General features: G+C 53.9%; 1 protein-coding gene across 1 annotated transcript in view; it reads right to left on the bottom strand.

The window, feature by feature from the left end:
• The window catches only part of MTOR (mechanistic target of rapamycin kinase), a 120,339-nt gene that overhangs the window by 40,302 nt on the left and 67,765 nt on the right, over positions 1 to 12,272 (bottom strand). The window contains exon 29 of the mRNA XM_077899658.1: positions 172 to 247. Coding sequence (XP_077755784.1) covers positions 172 to 247 — 76 coding nt within the window. The remainder of the gene's footprint in view (positions 1 to 171; positions 248 to 12,272) is intronic.

Below are 12,272 nucleotides of genomic sequence, written 5' to 3'. Positions count from 1 at the left end.
CAGTGTGGACAGAATCCACACAGCCTTCATCCTCGCGATACAGGAAAGTCAGCATCGGACGTTGCCGACTGGGAGAAAGACAAAAGAAAGCAACTTTCTCAGGGGTGTGGCCGAGCGCCTCCCTAGCCATGTCTCTACCTCTTGCTTTTCCAAAAGGAACGAGGCACTTACCAGCTCTCCGAAGTGTTTCATGGCATATTCCAACACCCCGGCCGCTGCCTCTGGCTGCTGTAGCTTATTATTAATGCTGGGAAAACAAAAGGAAGAGGTGGTTACACTCACGTCAGGGGGGTGGGTGGGAGGCGTGGGGGTCAGCGCAGGCGGATGGCTCACCCGCACGTTGTGGACAGTGTCTTGCAGGTGCAGAGACAGCACCGACTTGTACGACCACCCAGCGAGCTCAGCCCGAATGACTTCAGCTAAGGAATGATTTCATCTTGATCCCACCCTCCTGGTTTGAGGGCGCAGCGTCTGGCAGACAGGAAGCCTCACTGGCTGTGGGGCCCCTTCTCCGCCAGCACAGACGGGCTTCCTCGCAGACACGGTCAGCCGGGCCGCATGCGTCTGTCCCCTAGAACCTAGAAGGCCTGCGTCCAAAATCGGCCCTGCGTCGAACACAACCAGATGAGGTCCCTCTGAACCTCTAGCTCTCGCCACCTCTCATCAGTTGCCCAGAGAATGAGACACGGCGGTGGCGCCGAGGCCAGCCTCCTGCGGTAGGGACAGGGCGCCCCGGCTACTGTGGCTGTGCAAGCATCTGACTGCTCCCCTGACAGAACCGGTCTCCTTCGCAGTCACACTCTTCCTTAGACCCTCCTCCAGGGCCAGCCCCCTGCTGCAGAGCCCACCCGGCCCGGGCGCCCCACGTCTGGCAGAGCGAGGTTTCTCACTGACGACACACTGTCGCCCGTGGGCAGCATGCGGCCACTGGGACCGACTGGGGGACTGTAATGTATGGGGACAAGCGGGCAGGAGCCGTGACGGTCTGGGCCTGGAGCCGGTTAACAGAGAGGCTGTGGAGAACGTCCTGGAAGCCGGACAGCAGCAGGGCTGACACCCTTGTTCCAACAGGAACGTACATATGAGGGCAAATGGCAACTAAGTGGCTGCTAATGTTCAGGAAGGAAACGGGGGATGGAGCGGGCCCGAGGAAGTCAGGGGCCAACGGTGACGTTCTCTGTTCAGGCGGGGAGCAAGCCGTCAGAGTCCAGCTTGGGAGTCCAGGCTGTTCTAACGAGTGAGGGATCCAGTTTACTGCCCTAAGTGCAAACTGTCTATCTGATTAGAATGAATTTTTAAGTGGTTTTGGGAAATTCCAGGATTGAGGTTTAACATGGTAATATGGCAACAGATTGCTGGTATAAATATTATTTTTCTGAAATTCAAATTCCACATTTATTCCAAGAAAACCACAAAGGAACTGCCCAAAATCTGTCAAACCAAAGACATTAACATTTGTGAAAGTAATAATCTAATGCCTCATGTTTACAAAGCACATTTCAAATAATCCTTCCAGCCTATCACTCCTTTGACCTCACGCATCCCCAAGACAGTGGGCAGGAAAGGTATTTTCAATTTTGTTTCACTCCTGGGGGAGACCCAGGCCTGAAAGTGCAGCAATTTTCCCTAAGGCCCACCATGAATGGCGGACAGTCTCTGTATGATCTGAAGCAACCTTGTGACTCTCCTTTGTTAAGGGGAGGTGCGGGGTGAAGCAGCTTTGGATCTGGAGTCAGAAAGCTTGGGTTTGCATTCCTGGAGGTCCAGTTCTGCTACGTATAAGCTCTACAACCATAAGCAAGACACCTTTTTTGAGTTTTACATTTCTCATCTATAAAATGTGGCTAATCCTACCTCTTCCACAGGCTTTTTCAGAGAACAAAATGGGATAAAGGGTATGAAATTGTGAAGCAGAGCCCGATAAACGCCTCTTCCTTCACCTGATTTTGTCTAAGAATTAAGGTTGCTACATACATGGCTATAGGCTTGTGTACAGAAAAAGTGCACACCTAAGGCCGAGACTCGAGCCAGCACTAGGGAATCATCAGTGCAGGTTCCAAACTCATCCTGGGCCCCTTACTCAGATTGTCAAGGGGCCCAGGCTCCAGGCTCTGCAACGGGAGGCCAGAGCCACCATACAGACGTCCTTCTCCTTTATTCATGGCAGGCAGGCGACTCTCGTGGGCTCCACTGGGCAGACCCACCTGTACTTCTGTGCAAAGCAATGAGCCAGAATGTTCCCTATAAGTCAGTCTGCTGCGGGGCTCAGAAATGTTCTTAATTTCAAAGAGGAGCCATAACATCATGATTTCTTTCAGAAAGTCCTATATGAGGTTCTTTTAAAAATTTCTATCTATCATCTATCTATCTATCTATCTATCTATCTATCTATCTATCTACCTACCTACCTACCTACCTACCGTAAGCTCTATACCCAATGTGGGGCTCAAGGTCAAGAGTCACACTCTCCGCCAACTGAGCCAGCCAGGTGCCCCTTATGAGCCTTTCTAACAAGCTCACTCACCTGGGGGCTAGGTGAGCTGTATTAATAATCAATATTAGTAGGTACGAACTTGTGATTATCTAGTTCCTTGAACCCAATAAAAATTTAGAAGCGTAAAAAGGCAAGAAAGGGAGTCCATGTATATTTATATGCCACATGTAAATACATGTAATTATATCATCTATATATTCTTTTGGGTTTCAGAGGGGACGACTAGGATGGCCACGGCATAGGTATTGACTGCTCTGGGGAGGAAGGCAGTATGCTCCTTACCTAAAGCAAAATAAGTTAACTCCACAAATCAGACCTAAAAATCCAGGAGTTTCAATAAATGTCTTCAATCCTGTGTTCTGCAGCAAATGCGATTCTCGGGAACAAATTACAAACACTGGCAAAGCTTGCCTCACTTGGGACAAAAGCAACACAAAACAAGAAACAAGCAAAAGGCCCTCCCCACTCCGTTCTCCCACTCATGACACATGAAAAGGAGGGCTTTACAACAAACTGATCCAAATCAAGAAGTAGCGACTAGGAACCGCAGAGGAGACGCAGGAATTTCACCTTAACGTTGCTCCAGCTTCGATCGCCCTCCTCTAAGGACAAACGCAGCTTTGCAAGTTAAAAACACACACACAAACAACCAAAAGTCATCATATGGCCCCACTCCTTTATGGGAAAGTCCAAGTAAGTCACCGGCACCATACGTCCCACCTAAACGCGGGTGGAGGGGAGCGAGGCCGCAGACAGAGCCCAGCGCGAAGGACAGAGGGGGCTGGGTTCCTTGGGGGAACCACCGACCAGGTCTTCAGCAACCGCCAGGAAAACGGGAGGCGCGGCCCGAGGCTCCCGATAGGGACAATCACTGCAAAATCACAACTTCGACTAGATGACTAAACACAGACACGGAAAGGGAGTGGGATCAGCCTGAGAAAGGGTCCCTTCCCAGTACGAGGTCCCCGGCCTGAATCGAGGGCCCGAAGGGGAGGAGCCAGTGCACACGTCCCTCGATGGCTCCGAGGAGAGACCTGTGCGTTAACCAGCTGCAGCCCCCGTCTATTCTCTCCTCCTCCCTGTCCCCACTTTATTTTCCTGCAGGACTTTGTCCCTCTGGCCTCCCCGGGTGGGCCACAAGGAGGCTGGAGAGCGCAGCTGTGTCCCCACCTCCCGGAGCCGGAAGCCGCCACCACCCGGGACGCAGAGCCTGTGCTCTTGCCTGGGCCCCTGACTTCTCTCCGTCCTCCACCCCTTCTGGCGGTCCATCAGGGGAGGCGATGCACCAGGACAGCCGCGAAGGGGTCCCCAGGTCACGGGCAGCTTACTGCTCACGTGGTCGTCCCACCTCGGCGAAGGCGGTGCTAATACCGACCTTTCCACGCCACACGCGACCCGGCTGCGGCCAAGATCACAGGCTGTCACACGGCCGTGGGGACCCAGTAACACGAAGAGTGTGCGGCGGGAGCACCTGGCCAACCCTGGATGCGCCGCGCGGACGAGCAGCCCTGCGGCCTTTCCTGGCCACGTCCCCAGGGACGCCGAGGCTGACGCCCTCCTCCGGCCCCAGGTTCTCCCCCCTTCATGAGCCGCCCATATGCCTTGAGACCCCCCACCCGCGCCAGCGGGCCGCCCCGGTGGGCTTTCCAAGGCCGCCTGCTTGGGGCTGGGGCCGCACAGCCAGTGCAGGCTGCACCGTCTTCCGGAAGCTGAGCGATTAGGTGACAGTAGGCGTAAGCTGCCTACTCGGGTGACAAGAGGCTGTCCTCTGAAACTCCCCTTGCAAACTCAGACGTGATTTTTAGGAGTCGAGGGAGAGGCTGGCTCATGGGAAGAAGTTGCCTTCACTCCCAGGCCCCTGGCGAGCTCCTGTTAATGGGGCAGCTGGGAGCCCCTGAGCGCGTTCTCTCAACGCTCCCTTGCGAGCCCGTCTCCTGTGACTGCTGTGGGCGTAACGAGGCCGGACATTCCGACGGCGGGAGTGCTTCCCATGCAAAGCAGACCCTGCCGACCCCGGCCGGGTGGGAAGATCTCGCCACAAACCAGCTGCGAGAGCTGGAGGCCGGGCAGCCCCGAGCCCCCAAGAGCACGGCGCTGTGGGGTCCAGCTGCGCTCTGCCCCGGCCTCCAGCGGGAGCAGCCACTGGAGAACTTAGTCGTGCGTGTACCGAGCAACCAGAAATGGCCTATCCACGTACTAAATCCCAGCACCCGCCACTGAACCTGCCGACACAAGGATGGTGGAGACAAGCAAACCCAGCGAGGGAGGTCAGCAAGGGGCGAAGGGGTGGTTGCACGGTGCGTCCACTTTCACTCGTTTTACTTATTTATTTTGGAGAGACACAGGCAGAGGGAGAAGCAGGCTCCCCGTAGGGAGCCTGACGTCGGACTCGACCCCAGGACCCTGAGCCAAAGGCAGACGCTCAACCCCTGAGGCCCCCAGGTGTCCCCCAAGATTTAGTTTTTATCAAGGGAGGCTGAGTTGAGAACTAGACACTGGGAAGATTCTTGGCAACTGAGGTAAACGCTCTCCGGAGCTGGGCTGGATTAACGAACTAGAACAAGACACTGCCGCGCTGCCTCCCACAGCAGAGGACACCAGGCGCCTCCCCTCCACACTCTCCCCAAATCCCTCTTCAGAAGCGGGGAGAGCCTGCAGGGTGAGCGGGTCACTCAGACGGGAAGGGGCTCCTCCGGTGGCCTCCGCAGGCGCCCCAGCAAGGGCGACGGCCGAGGGCCAGGGCTGGGCGGGCGGCCCGTGTACTCGGCCGTGGCTCTCCCCGTCGAGCTCTCCTGTGCAGGATGAGCTGACCGGAAGCGTCAGGCACTGCCAGCTCCAGGGCGTAATGCCGGCCCACAGCAGCGGGAGGGTCTCCGGCTTGCCACCCACATGCCATTCCTGCCACCCGAGGAATTCCGTGGTTTCCTGAAGGCGTTTGGAAGCCACTGCTCCACAGGTTTCTGGACTGATGTCAAATCCAGTCACGTGGCCTGAGAACGAATTACTTCTTTATGGCTCACTCGGTCATCGCCCTGGTCTCTCGGTGTCTCAGCCTTGGTGCCCCAGCGACCTTCAGGCTGTAAGAGCAGAGCCCGAGCCGGTCAGAAAGTCAGTCAAATAAGGAGCATCTACGGTCACATCTGGGGGACCGCTCAGGCTTTCCTAGTGCTCCCGACAGGAATTTATGAGAACGTTATGCACCCGCTTCCCAAATGGCTCTGGGCCTTCTCTCTCCTGTTTCTAGTGCAGACCACAGTCTGTGTTTTATTTGGTTCCCCGTCAAGGAAGGATTCTCTGAATTCCCTTAGCGCTAGGCTGGTGACACACGCAACCCAGCCGACCGGGGACCTGGGCAGGTCTGACCGAGGAGCCCCGCGGCAGCCAAGATGGGGCCAGGCTGGACCTGCCCCGGGTCACCACCAGCGCCATGGAGCAGTCTCTCTTGCTTCGCCTACAGGTGGGGTGACTGCTCCAGACCCCTCCCTGACCCCTCTCCTGGCCCCGAGACTGAGCTCTGTGCCCCAAGCATGATTCAAAACAGAACGGCTTGGTTCCTGCCGGGAAGATCCGGAGCAGGCTGGGCCCCGACGCCTTTCCCAGGCAGTCACCCCGGGGAACTCAAGGCGGTGACAGTCTCCTGAATAGATAGTGGAAAGCAAAGGGACGGGAGCGAAGACAGAAGGCAACCCGAGAGCACATGAAGTGGGACCCGGAGAAAGGCCATGAAGGACGATTTAAAGGCAGGCTGTAGGAAAGTGAGGCAGGCCGGCTGGCCTCAGTCGTCCACCGAAGGTCGGAGGGAGGTGGTGGGGGACCGCAGCGCCCCTGGCTCTGGTACGGTCAGATTTCTCTTGCTGCTTCAGGAACTCAGGAAAAATCACTTAACTTCTCTGCATGTTAACAAAGACGAGGCTGGCCTCATCGGGAGGCTTCGTAGCTGGGACACGGGGTGCCCCTGGTGCTCTAGGGCACCTGAGGCATCCAGAGAAGAGACGATGTGATGCAGAAGAGGTGGCCTGCCTTGGACAATCCAGTGGCCTCCTGACGTCTCAGTCCAGAGTGTCTTAAGGGCAAAGAGCTCTTGCCTGATCTTCCCCCTTTCCTTCGGCTGCAGCTTAAACAGCGCGTCTGCCTCAGCACCTCCAGGACACGCTAAATCTGTATGTCACAAGGAGGGAATTCTCGAGAATTAAAAAAGACAGAGTGCTAACAGCTGTGTGGGCACGTGGATTAGGTGCAGGGGAGACAAACAATCCTATCCTTCTAAGATTGGGAAAAGGTTTGCCTTTTTGTTAAATGTCACTCCCATTTAATCCCCTTTCCAGAACAGTGTTTTCACCCAGGCATGTTCTATACAAATAAGTACTTTAGACGTCAGCGGTGAGCAGGGCACTCATAGAACTTTGTATTTTGCTTCTGCACGTAACAGAGATGTTTCCCACCTGATCCCGTCTCAGTAACTACCCGGGAGAGCTCCAGGATTTCCTCCTGCCGCGGCTCCCACGCCGGTGACCCATCTCCCGGGTACACCTTCTTGGCTGGCGGTGGGCAGCGCGGCACCAGGCGAGGTGCTTGGGAGCACATCCAGCGCTCTCCCACGTACACTCAGCGATGTTCCAGCGGAAGTCTGCCATCAGACGGGGATCAGAGCGCCCACCCCGAGGATGAACACGGCGCTCAGCGAGAAGCCAGGCAAGCTGTTCCGCGTGACCCATCACCTCCAGGCACCCGCCCCCGGCTGCACGTAGGGCCCGGGTACCTAGCCCGATCTGGAGTAAGTCACTGAGAGGCCGCACGGCCCCGGAGTGGCAAAGCGCACGATCTGTGCTGGCCGGGTTTCCAAGCCGGGGGCCTGTCAGAGGCGTGCTGTAAAAATGATGAATGGCTGTCACAGTTCCAAGGCTCCGGCTGATTTAGGGAGCCATTGGCAGACACATCACTCCCAGCATGTCAGCCGGTTAATTACTTCCAACTTTATCTTTCTTGTCAACACTTCTTGACAAATTGGCCATTATCTTTTTATTCTACAACAATGAGCACTGCTCCTTTTAGGGTGATGCCTGGAGGTTTTTCTCTTCCTTACTGCTTCTTAGGATCCAGAGCGAAAAGAAGAGCTCCGAGGGACACGAGTAGAAAGAGGAGCTATGAGGAACGGAACAACACTGGGCTGGGCTGCTCGGGTGAACCCAAAGCTCATTTTCAACTATCTGACTCACAAGCACAGTTGATATTTTGGCTAAAATCCTGATTTGCTGGCTTTCCCCCCGATGTCTAAGATTCAGGCTCTCGTGGGGATAAGCTGGGACACAGAAGGTACACGAGCTGGCGTCTAGTGATCTGGGAGTTGGGCTCCCCTCGTAACTGAGTAAGCAGATGTGACACGGCTTCCTGCTCCGTAAGGAGAGGCCACGCTGCAGAAATGCCAACGTTCATTCTGGAATTGGGGAGAAGAGAAAAGAAGCCTCCCTCAGGGTAAGGACAGGCTGACGGAAGATGACCAGGACACACTGACTGGGCTGCCAAGACTCCTGGCCTATGAGGTGATCCAAAGATCTGGAGACCAGCGGTGTCCCCACCAGTGATATGCCATCACCAGATAGACTGTCAGAGGGGACTGTGGGGCAGAACCCGGCGCCTGTCACGGTTCATCAGCTGTAAGCCATGCACTTTGACATCTCTGAATCAGGATTGGGCATAGGATTCGAGGTTTCGGAGCACTGCGACATGGTTTAACTGCCAGCAGCAACCCCCGGCCGCGCCGCCTCCGCAGTACATAGAACTCAGAAGTGGCTTCTCGGACTCACCACAAGAGAGGCCCCATGACCTTCTGGGCATCCCGGAGGCTGAGCCAGATACAGTGGAGGGGCAGACGTTCACTAGTGAACTACTGCAAGCTTCCCCCTTTGGCCTCGGGCTGCAATGAAAGACCCTCTGTCCTTTGGGTCAGTTTAGGAGAAAGCCCAGGTCTCCTCCCTTTGTCCCGCTCCTCACTGGTGGCCAGCTTCCTGTGCTGGGCAGCTTTCCTCGGGGTTTTGAAGGTGTTCTAGAACGACAAGCTGTTGTACAGCGGACCTGTAGGAAGTCTTCAAAATAGCCAGAAATAAACTGATGTTCTACCAGCGACTGGTGAGAGACTGACCTCCTGGGTAGGGCTGGATGTAAAAGGGCATTAAAGAGAAAGACAGGGTTCGGAAGATCCAATCTGTGCTGGTGCTCTGGCCGCACAAGGGCGTCCTCTGTCCATCCACCCTCTGCTGCGTGGACCTGCCCACGAGGGGTGCAGAGTCCTAGAGGCACAGTGCACTTCTGAAGTCAGCATGAGCCCACAGATTTGGGATGTGTTTCTATCAAGAAGTGAGGAACTTTGAGCAAATCCTCACCCCTCTGGTCTGCTTTTTCTTCCAGCAGAGGTAGGGGAAAAGAACAAGACTCTGTACCTTTTCTGGAAGCCAGGAAACAACTGAAAAAGCAAGACTCACACTTCCAAGCAACACAGTGGTGACACCTTGGGAACGTGTTTAGAATTAAGACAGAGCGTGGGTTTTATTCACCCGTCTAGCCCCTCGCCCGTGGACTGCAAAGCCCAATCACACTTGCCATTAACTGGTTGCTCTGGCACAACTGGCTCAATTTCTCTAACATTCTCAAAGCATCACAGTCCCCTTTTGCCCTCAGTGCTGCCTGTGTCAGCGTGGCAGAGGACCGGCCGGAAGGGAAGCTCTGCAGTCCCGGCTGGGTACGGACGTGTCACGTATCCTGCACCTTGGACACGAGATCTCGTCCCCGATGAAGAGGGACTTTCTGGGCATTTCATTCCCTTTTGGGGACAGCAAGATTTGTCAGTTTCTTGGATAAATTATGGGCAACGCAGCTGCCCAGAGACGCAGCTCTTTTTATGGGGCCACGTCACTTGCTCTGTCTTCAACATTAGCGGCCACCTGTGGCCCTCGGGCCATGATGAGGGCTAATGAACAGGCTGGTGCAGCTTGAAGTAATCAGCTACGGCAGTTACACGGGCCTCTGTCATATGGCAGAGCAGGACAAGACCCTGCCCCACACGCTCTGTGGTCCTCTTGCTGGTCATCTTCATATGTAAAGAAGAGGGGGTGAGACAGCAATCAATGGTTTCCAGGGAGACAAAGTGATTATTATATAGCAAGGACGCTGCCTCCATTATTGATTAAGATACAAGGTTGAACCAAATGATCTCAATGCTTCCAGTTCCCACTTCCTTTGGTTCTGTGACTGACACCTATAGAAGAAAAATGGACTTGGAGCAAGAGAGAATGTGGTGGCCAACGAGGAAGGCCTCAGCATGACAAGGTACTGCCAACGAGCACGGAGAGAGACTCTACGTCTCCAGGACAGGTGTTTACTCAAGGGAAGAGAACCTTCCGCCGGGAACTCGTTCTTTCACTTGACAGGTTGCAACGAAGGCCCTCTTTGGTCTCAGGCTCTGTGCTAAGGGCCAGGTGTTAGAGCTACTGCGGTAAATAGATACGGTCTTTGCTTTTGAAGAGCTTCCAGGTCAGTTAAGGAGATATTAAAAAATCAACCCCAAAGTAAGTGCTGTGAAGCTAAATACGACGAAGAAAGCAGAGCACTCAGATGGAGACTAATGTGGAGGGCTTTTCTGATGAGATGACAATTGTACACCTAAATAATACCTTTTTTAAAAAAAAATATTTATGAGAGAGAGAGAGAGAGAGCGCATGCAAGCATGAGCAGGAGGGACAGAGGGGGAGGGAGAGGGAATCTCAGACTCTGCGCTCAGTGTGGAGCTTGACGTGGTGGTGCTTGATCTCACAACCCTGAGATTACGACCTAAACCGAAACCAAGAGTCAGACGTGTAACCGACTGTGCCCCCCAGGAGCCCCTAAATACGACTCATTATTCGCTGGGCACTGACTACGTGTCTGCTGCTACTGTATCATGTGCCCTATCTTTTTTTTTTAAATCAATTTCCTAGTTGAAGGATATAAAAAAAAAGTATACATAGGGTACAGCTTGATAAATCACGACAAAGCAAAGACGCCCTAGTACCTGCCATGCAGACCGAGAAACAGAACCCAGTACACTGCCAGCACCCCAGAAGCACGGAGGCTCGTCCTGGCCAGGGCTCCCTTCCTCATCCCCGGAGGCAACAGCTATCTGACCTCTGTCACAACTGGTTTCACCAGGTCTCGAGCATCACCTCAACACTCAACACGACACTGGGACATGCATGCATGTTGCCACCTGCCCCGCGTCTCCCCTTCTACTGCTGAAGGTACTTCCATTGTGACTAACCACAACCTCCCCGTCCTGTGGCGGGTGGGCACTGAGGTGGCTCTCAGCTCTTGGCTACTACGAGCAGCGTTCCTACCAATGTTCTTGTACGTATCTTTTTTTTTTTTTATTTTTTTTATTTATGATAGTCAGAGAGAGAGAGAGAGAGAGAGAGGCAGAGACACAGGCAGAGGGAGAACAGGCTCCATGCACCGGGAGCCCGACGTGGGATTCGATCCCGGGTCTCCAGGATCGCGCCCTGGGCCAAAGGCAGGTGCCAAACCGCTGCGCCACCCAGGGATCCCTTCTTGTACGTATCTTTGGTGCAGGTGTGCTCGTATTTCTGTTGGGACTGTACCTAGAGGAGTGCTGCTGGGCTACGGGTGTGTTCAGCTTTCAAGGACACTGGCAAATTGCTCTCCAAAGTGGTTCTCTCAATCTACATTTCCATGGGAAGTATATGAAAAGCCCAACTGCTGGGACACCTGGGGGGCTCAGTGGTTGAGCACCTGCCTTCAGCACAGGTCGTGACCCTGGTCTTGGGATCGAGTCCTGCACTGGGCTCCCTGCATGGAGCCTGCTTCTCCCTCTGCCTGTGTCTCTGCCTCTCTCTATGTCTCTCATGAATAAATAAAATCTTAAAAAAAAATAAAAAATCCTGGGCAGCAGGGCCCAGGGCGTGATCCTGGAGACCTGGGATTGAGTCCCATGTCAGGCTCCCTGCATGGAGCTTGCTTCTCCCTCTGCCTCTGCCTATGTCTCTGCCTCTCTCTCTCTCTCTCTCTCTCATGAATAAATAAAATCTTAAAAAAAAAAAAAATTCCCAACTGCTCCACATCTTTGTCAACACTTGGTACTGTCAGTGTTTTCCACTGTAGCCATTTTAGTTGGTGTTTGGTGGTGGCATGTGATAGTTTGCATTTGAATTTCCGTCATGCCTAACGAGCGTTCACTGGCCTGGGGGAGACCCTCTTTCGTGAAGTAAGTGTCAACTGACATCTCTTGCCACTCTTTAAGTTGGCTACCCTCCCCCCCTTTTTTTAAGATTATTTATTTATTTATTCATGAGCGTCACAGAGAGACAGAGGCAGAGACAGAGACACAGGCAGAGGGAGAAGCAGGCTCCATGCAGGGAGCCCGACGTGGGACTGGATCCCGGGACCCCAGAGTCACGCCCTGAGCCGAAGGCAGGCGCTAAACTAAACCACTGAGCGACCCAGGTGCCCCTGTCTTAACTATTTTAATCCTTTACTTTATTTAACTAAAAGTCCTGTGAGGTAAAGTAGTTATGATTTTCATCTCCATGGCAGAGATCTGTAAACCTCTGAGAAATAACTTGCCCAGGGTCACATAACTATCAAATGATGGGAAGGGATTAGAACCCAGATTTGGTGGATTCTAGACCCACCCAACTATTTCAAGTCCTTCACATACGGCCTCCCTAATCCTCAAACCAGATGATCCCTTCAGGGCATTTAATATGATTGCGTTACAATTTCAAGAAATTCT

The sequence above is a fragment of the Canis aureus genome, chromosome 5, assembly GCF_053574225.1.
Source record: "Canis aureus isolate CA01 chromosome 5, VMU_Caureus_v.1.0, whole genome shotgun sequence".
Lineage (NCBI taxonomy): Eukaryota > Metazoa > Chordata > Mammalia > Carnivora > Canidae > Canis > Canis aureus.
This window is presented reverse-complemented; position numbering and strand designations above follow the sequence as displayed.